General features: G+C 59.8%; 1 protein-coding gene across 3 annotated transcripts in view; it reads right to left on the reverse strand.

The window, feature by feature from the left end:
• PKN1 (protein kinase N1) overlaps positions 1–6449 on the reverse strand; it is a 23737-nt gene extending 17288 nt beyond the window's left edge. The window contains exons 1-2 of one of the 3 annotated variants that reach the window (XM_038567043.1): positions 6346–6449; positions 1525–1828 (exon numbers count right to left, since the gene is read on the reverse strand). In XM_038567043.1, coding sequence (XP_038422971.1) covers positions 1525–1828; positions 6346–6366 — 325 coding nt within the window. In that variant the 5' untranslated portion in view covers positions 6367–6449. Of the gene's footprint in view, positions 1–1524; positions 1829–2790; positions 2926–5306; positions 5379–6345 lie in introns of those variants that run through there. The other 2 variants (XM_038567041.1, XM_038567042.1) reach the window with 2 other exon arrangements.
• Positions 6450–7670: the final 1221 nt, after the last annotated feature.

Consider the following 7670-nt stretch of genomic DNA (forward strand, 5'->3'; position numbering starts at 1 on the left):
CGGGTAAAGGAGGAAATGAGGGCCAGGGCCCAGAAGGTCCCCCCACTCCAGCCCTCCCCTCATCCCTGGGACAAGAGCAGCATCAGTGAGTGTAGGCTTAGCGTCCAGGTGTATAGAAGTCCTCGGTGTTGGTGTGACTGTGTACTGAAGCCCCCAACGACTTCTATGGCTGTGTGGGAGTCTGTGGGTTTGGGTGTGGTTATGTCCGTGCCCACAGGGTGTTGGCATGACTATGTAACTCCTTAGGTGCTCGTGTAACTATGTGAAATGCCAGGTGCTATTCAGAATGACTGTGTGAGGCCTGGGTGCTGGGGTGACCCCTAGGCACATATTTCCAACTTTTGGCACAAGAGTGCATTCAGATCCCCACGGGCTGGTTAACAACCGTGTCTATACCGGCTCTGTCAGGGTGTTGGTACAGTCAGGCACACGTGTCCCTGGATGCTGGCATGTTTCTGTGTGAGTGCTAGAGAGTAGTGTGACTGAGGGGAGGGGGGACATTATATGCGGATGTGATCCTATGAGATGGTGGGTGTTGAATGAATTGTCTCTGAGAATTGACATGACAGGCCAGTCTCCAGCTGCTAACCTGTCTAGGTGGCGTATGGGTGTTTGAGAGTCTGTAAGCCTTGTCTGTGTGGAAGTCTCTAGCTGTTGATGGCATAATGTGCATCTGTAAAGGTCGGACAGCTGTGTGGGTGTGAATGTCTGGGGGTTGGTGTGATCATGTGTGAAAGGCTCTAGATGTTGTCCCTGTGTTGCTGTGACCATGTGTGCGTCTGTCTGGGTGCTGGGTGGTAGTATGGAAGTCTCTGGGGATTCGCATGCCAGCATCTCCATCCTTGGGTGTCATCAAGGTGCTGGTATATACTGTGTGTCAGGGTCTCTGGCTACTGGCATGATGTGGAAGGATCCTTGGTCACAAGATGAAAAGTTCGGTGATGTCTTGCATGACACCGCGAATTTACTGAACCCTTTTGAACCGTACACATATGATTGAAATGATCAATTTCATGTTATGTGTTTTTTGACCCCAAGTAAGAATTTTTTAAATAAATAAGAATTAAGGAAATTTTTAAAAGCATTCTCAGGGGACGCCTGGGTGGCTCTGTAATTGAGTGTTTGCCTTTGGCTCAGGGCGTGATCCCAGGGTCCTGGAATCGAGTCCCGAATCAGGCTCCCTGCAGGGAGCCTGCTTCTCCCTCTGCCTATGTCTCTGCCTCTCTCTGTGTGTCTCTCATGAATAAATAAAAAAAAAAAAAAAAAAAGCATCCTTGGGGGTTGTCCGGATGTTGTTACAACTGTGTGAGTCTTCAGATACTCATGTGACACCATGTAGGGCTGTTGGTGTTTGGCTGCTGGTGGTGTGATGGTGTTAAGCTTTCCCTGGGTGTTGGTTGGTTTTTGGTGTTTTTTTCTGATTGTGTGTGGAGGCCAGTGGGGACAGCTGGGCTAGGCTCAACCCTGGCGGTTGAACCCCCGAAGTCCCGCAGCCTCTCAACCCTGGAGAAGCCCCCCACTCACCTCGGGCAGCAGCCGCAGGGTCAGGCAGCACCACATGGGCGTGCAGCTCCTGCAGCTGCTGGTGCAGCAGGTCCAGGCGGCGGGAGGAGCCGCGCAGCAGCAGCTCCACGGGGCCGAGGCTGCGGCCCAGGTCGGTGGTGGCCCGCCGCAGGTTCTCGGCGCCCTCCTTCAGCTTCAGTTCCTTGCGGATCTCGCGCCGCAGCCGCTCCCGCTCCAGCTCCAGCTGCTGCTGCACCCCCGGAGCCGCCAGGTCCGCACCTGCCAGGCCCAGCTGCTCCAGCAGGGACCAGCTGCGCGGCTCGCTCTGCGGGAGACGGAGCGCGGTCAGTGGGGCCCGGACACCGCAGCGCCCAATGCGCTCAGCCAGCTTGGCCTGGCCTCCTCGCGGCCGGGGGCTTCCAAAACATGCTCCGACCCTCCAAGCCGGGAGGTGAGACGTGGTGCTGTCTCTGCTTCCTGACTGCCCTAAACTGTGGGGTCCCAAGGGCATGGGCTTCCTCCTCCTCTGGCCCCTGAGGCGAGGGGACCCCATAAGTACTGTCCCGTCTCCCTTCATCTATTTCTTATGCAGTAGGATTCTGGAGGACAGGCACCACTATCTCACCAGTGTGCCCCCCCAAATGAAGAGGTCCCTAAATTCAGGCCCTATCTCCCATTGCCCCCCCCAAGAAGGTCCTGAGGGCAGACCCCTTGTCACTTCTGCTGTCCCCCTAGGGTAGGAGGTCCCAAGGGTAGGCCCCAACTCCCCTCTACTGTCCCTAAAACTAGGCCCCAAGGGCAGGCTCCATTGTCCCTCTGCTGCTCCTCAAACAAGGAAGTATCAGGACAGGCCTCTGCTGCCAACCCCTCCCCAAAACAATGGGGTCAAGATCCTTTGAGCAGGCCCCCTTCCTCTCTGCTATGCCCTCACGCTGGGAGGTGCCAAGGGCAGGTCTCGTCTTCCCTCTGCTATAACCCCAAACTACGTTCTGAGGACGGGCCCCACCTCTCTCCTGTTGTACCCTCAAACTAGGAGGTCCTGGCAAGCTCTGTCTCCCCTGCTCTCATCCTCTACAACCGGGCCCTAAAGAGCAGAGCCCTGTCTCCTTCCTTCTCTATTTCCCCGACCTGGGAGCCTCAAAAAAACCCCACGTATTTTCATCTTCAAAACAGAAAACTCCTAAACCCATCTCTCCTTGGTCCAAAATCGAGAGGTACCGAGGGCAGGACCTCCGGTCTGTGTCACCGGGGTCCTCTCTGGCCCCCCACCCCGACCCCAGCCCCGACCTCCAGCTCCTGGTCCAAAGGGGGATTGGCCTCCGCCATCCTGGGTCCGGGCTGAGGGCCCCGCCCTCTTCCTGAACCTCAGCCCTCCCAGGGCCTCTTGACCGCCACTTCCTCTTTCCTGCTAGCTCCCAGCATCCCCTGCGTGGGGCCAGCTCTGGGGCTTTGGGGCACCTAGAGGACCTTCCCTCCCTGTGCCCTCTCCGGGACTAAGCCTGACTTCTCAGGAGGCAACCAGGGACAGCCCTCCCTCGACATCCTAGGAGGTTGCTAAGGTGTGCACACACCTCACATGCTCGCTAGTGTAGACATGGAGACCAACCTCCTTTGAGTATATGCAGGCTCCAGGGGCTACCCTAGGTGTATACACCCTCTCGTGTACCTATAGGTGTGTGCACAAAACACAGGCAGGCACGTGTGTGCCCACCCTGTGCCTACCCCATGCACACAGATACACACAAGCCCGCCAGAGAGGCTTCTATGGCCAGCCCCCTTCCTGCTGACGCAGGCAGTCCCTACTTCCGGCTTCCTCTCAGTCTGGTCACCCACTGCTGTAACCACAGGTAGGGCCCAGCCAGGCCAGGGCCACCTCTCTGAGCCCTACATCATGAGGAGACAGTGCTGGAGGGCTGGGTTAAGAGTACCCACAAACCAGTGGCCCACTAAAAGCCAAGTATGACTATTAATAATAAGAAGAGTAGTTTTTAGGAGTTCTGCTGAGGTCACCTAATGCGAGTTCATGAGGTGGGTACTGTCATCACCCCATTTTCAAGACAAGGATACCAAGGCCTGGAGTGGTGATGTCATAACTTGCTCTGAGGCCCCACAGCCAGCAGGAGGAAGGGCTGGGATTTACTTTATTTTTTTTTAAAGATTTTATTTATTTATTCATGAGCAACACAGAGAGAGAGACCGAGAGAGAGGCAGAGACACAGGCAGAGGGAGAAGCAGGCTCCATGCAGGGAGCCCGACGTGGGACTCAATTCCGGGTCTCCAGGATCACGCCCCGGGCTGCAGGCAGCGCCAAACCGCTGCGCCACTGGAGCTGCCCAAGGGCTGGGATTTAAAACAGGAGTGCCCAGAATCTGCTCACCCTGTCCAAGTGTCAGGCCTGGCACTGAATGACAGTCCCCACTGGGGGACCCATTGCACAGATGAGGAAAGTCCTTGTTGGCTCCCAGCCAAACCAGAGGGCAGCTGTCCCCAGCAAGGGTTCAGCTGAGAGTGTCACTCTCACCATCCTACCAACCCATCACATGAATCCTGAGCCACTGCCACTATTCTTCCCTACTCTCCAGGCGAGGAAACAGGCTGAGAGAGGTGACAGTAGCAGTTCGGGGTGGGGGAGGTTATCCCCACACACACCTCCAGGGCCACTGAACAACATCCAGAAACGTTTTTGGTTGTCACAACTAGGGGTGGGGAGGATGTACTCCTGGCATCTTTTGGGTTGAGACTTGGGAACCTGATCAACATCCTAAGGTGCACCGGACAGCCCCCACCTCAAAGAATGATTTGGCCCCAAACATCAATAGCACTGATGTCAAGAAACCCTGCAATAAAGGACACAGATTCACACCCTGGGCTGCTGACCATGACCACCAGTAAGGATTTCTCAGCAGCTCCACCTGCAGAGCACAGGCCCATCTACATCTCTCCCTTTGGACTATGAACACCCTTGTAGACCCATTTTTTTGGTGGCAGGACCATGGCTCAGAGAGGCAAAGGCACTGGGTCCAGGACACACAGTGAGAAAGTGACAGAGCTGGAATTTAAACCCAAGTTCACCTAATACTACCAGCTGGTGACCAGTGCCCGCCTACCACCCAGCCCCATCCCATCCCTAGCAGGCAGAGCAGGGTACAGCCAGGGTCCAGGCCAGCTCAAATAGGGACAGTCCAGGCAGACAGGAAGAGAAGCTGAGGCCTGAGAACACGCAGAGCAGGGAGGGAAGGAGACAGGCCCAGCCTCCTGGGTTCTCTTCCCTTGGGTGACTCACTCCTACCCAGAGGGCAGAGGTGATCCCTGGGCCAGCAAGGCAAACCCACGAATCAGGAGCCTGGCCCAGCCTTGGAGAATCCCTGCTCCCCCACCTCCCACCTCCCACACGAGACCCAGGTCCAGAGGGTCCACCTCCCAGAATCCCCCCCTTCCCAGAGCAGCCAGGGCCCTAGACCCTCATGTCCGGAGATTTCAATGCTTTGGGCGTTTCCGGAATCTGGACAGGACATCCGTTTGCCGGACACAAAACAGACAGGCATACGTCGGGACAGACAGAGGGACAGGGTGGCAGGCCCAAGCAGGCACAAGGGATGACCAGGAGGGGGGAACAGAGTGGGGAAGACATGGGAGGGGGGACAACAGCACAGGTCCAGCCTCATTCCAGGAATCACGGCCTCCACCCGGGTCATGTTTCGCACATGCCAAGTGCATGCATGCGCCAGGGGATTCCTACAGAGCCCTCCCAGGGCTGGGGGTAGAGTCAGAAACCCCGGCCCACCCCAGCCCCAAGGTCTGACCTTATGTGATCGGCAACACCAGATACGCCCAGCTCCACGGCAAGGCTGACAGGCCATCAGCAGGACTGGGGTGGGGGACAGGGAGTCATGGGGGAGACACAGAGGGGATGGGGGCAGGTGCAGAAGGAGACGAAAACCCAGTTACACAGCAACCACAGGACAACAGAGGGATTTTGAGGCACTATTGAGGGCACCAGAGGCACAGGATGTGCCTCAGATTCTGAACCGAAGGTCAGAAGTCATTCTGGCCTGGCTTGTCACAGATGTGGAAGGTGAGTCCAAGGCTGTGATATTCACAAGGTGGTACACGGAGAACCTGGCTGGTGGCAGGTTGGTGCCAGGCTGTGTGTGTCTGCGTGACCCAGCCCTGCCACCCATGCCCAGGTAGTGTTCCAGGTCCAAGAGAATCCCCAGCCTGGGATAAGGTTCCACCTGGTAGCCCTGAGCGCGGCCACTGTGGGTCCCCCATTCCTCAACCTAATGAGGTGACTCTAGGACACTTCCGCCAACAGGTGCCAATCTGGGTGGCGTCCGGATCATCATAAAGCTCAGTCTGGAGGCGGGGGGCCGCCAGAGCTTTGTTGTGCGGGGGAGGGGCACGGACCGAACGGCCTCCTCCCCTCCGGGCCACTGCGCCAGGCACCTGCCCCAGGTGGAGCGGCACCTGCCGGGAACCGAACGCTGGGGTGGGGGAGAGGGAGTGCCGAGTCGAGCGGCGGGGGCGGCGGGCACCGGGACGCACAGCCAGCCACAGACACTGGAGTGGAGCCTCCGCCGCGCCCCCTCTAATCCTCGGGCAGGGGCGGAGCTTGGGGTGCAGCGGGGCCTTCCGGACCTCCCCGCTCCCCCTCGATGCATACCTCCACCTGCCGAAAAGGGGACCGCGCCCGCTCCACCGTGTTGGCCCGGGGAGGGGGCGCCGGGCACGCGGGAGGCCCCCGCCCGGGCCGACCCGGGCCGCGGGGGACCCGGCAACGCGCGGGCGGGGGTCCCCGGCGCTGGCCGGCCGCCGGGCGGCTGCGGACGCAGGTGCGCCTACCTGCACGGCGTCGCTGGCCATGTCCTCGCGCCGCCCGCCAGGGGTCCCCGCGCGGAGGGAGGGGCGGCGGGAGGAGCGCGCGTGCGCCCCGCGCGGGGCGGGGAAGGGGCGGGCGCGGCGCAGCCCCCGCCGGCGCGCGGCCCGCTCCGGCCTGCTCCGTCCGCTCCGGCCCCGCCTGGCCAGGCCGCCGCGTCCGCGCGCCGCGCCCTCCGGCCCCAGCGGCCGCCGGGCCGGGTCACGTGACCGCCGAGGTCGGCGCCCGGGGAGGGGGCGGGGCGGCGGGGGCGCGGCTCCCGGCGGCCCCCGGGGCTGCGGGTCCCGCCTGCGGGGCTCTGCGGGTCGGCGGCCGCGACCCCCTTGCCGGCTGCTCCCGCGCGTGCCTGGGGCCGCACCTCGCTCGGCCCCGGGGTGCCCCAGCTGAGCGCGCGGGAACCCGAAGGAAAGACTCAGCCACGTTAAAGCGGGGCGTGGCAGAGGCCTCCGGGCCTCCCGGGACCCCTCTGAAAACAAAAGCGATTCGCCTCCCCCGCCCCGCCCCCTCCTTTGCAAACTCGAGTCTCCTGGGAAGGATCCCCCGTTGCCTGCAGACGGGCTCTGGGCAGATCTGGGTTCAAATCCCAGCATCCCGTGCCTTGAGGGAGCCCCCACATCGTGAGCGCCTCAGCTGTGAGACTGGATTTACCAACCCACCCCTCTGGTGTCGATAAAATTAAGTGAGATCGTGCATGCCCAGGGTTGAGAAACTAGTAAGGACCCAATAAGTGTTAGCTGCTGTGGCTTTTAATGGGATTGCCCTTGCTATGAAAATAGCTTGAATCCCGGCTCTGTCACTGGCTCTGGCTGAGGGCCCTAAGGATCCTGTGGCCCGCTGAGACTCAGTTTTCCCTGTGATACGAGGCAGACCTTTTCTTCGGAGCTGTGGCATACAGGTGGGGGTCCATAAATGCAGGCTCGTGCCCAAGTGGAGGAGGAGAGTGGAGGCCTCCATGGAGCTTCTCCAGGGTCCCCGGAGTCTCCAGAGCGTGCAGCTTGGCTCTTGGCTGACCTCGGACTCCCTTAGAAACCGGGTGAGTGAGCCAAACCTTGGTCCCTGGGGCTCAGGGCGGGGCGCTCCATGGAGACTGAGCCTGAACTTGGGTGCCCTGCAGGGACCAGCCAAAATGTGGCGGGCTGAGGGTACTTTGGTTACTTAGGGATGAGGGCTGGATGTTTACTTTCCCTTTTTTATTTAGAGGATTTTAACAGAAAGAAAAAGAAGGAGGAGAAGGAAGAGAATGACACCGACCTGGAATCTGCCCACTTCTCACCCCTTCCCCAACCCCCAG

The sequence above is a fragment of the Canis lupus genome, chromosome 20 (assembly GCF_011100685.1).
Source record: "Canis lupus familiaris isolate Mischka breed German Shepherd chromosome 20, alternate assembly UU_Cfam_GSD_1.0, whole genome shotgun sequence".
In the NCBI taxonomy this organism is placed as follows: domain Eukaryota; kingdom Metazoa; phylum Chordata; class Mammalia; order Carnivora; family Canidae; genus Canis; species Canis lupus.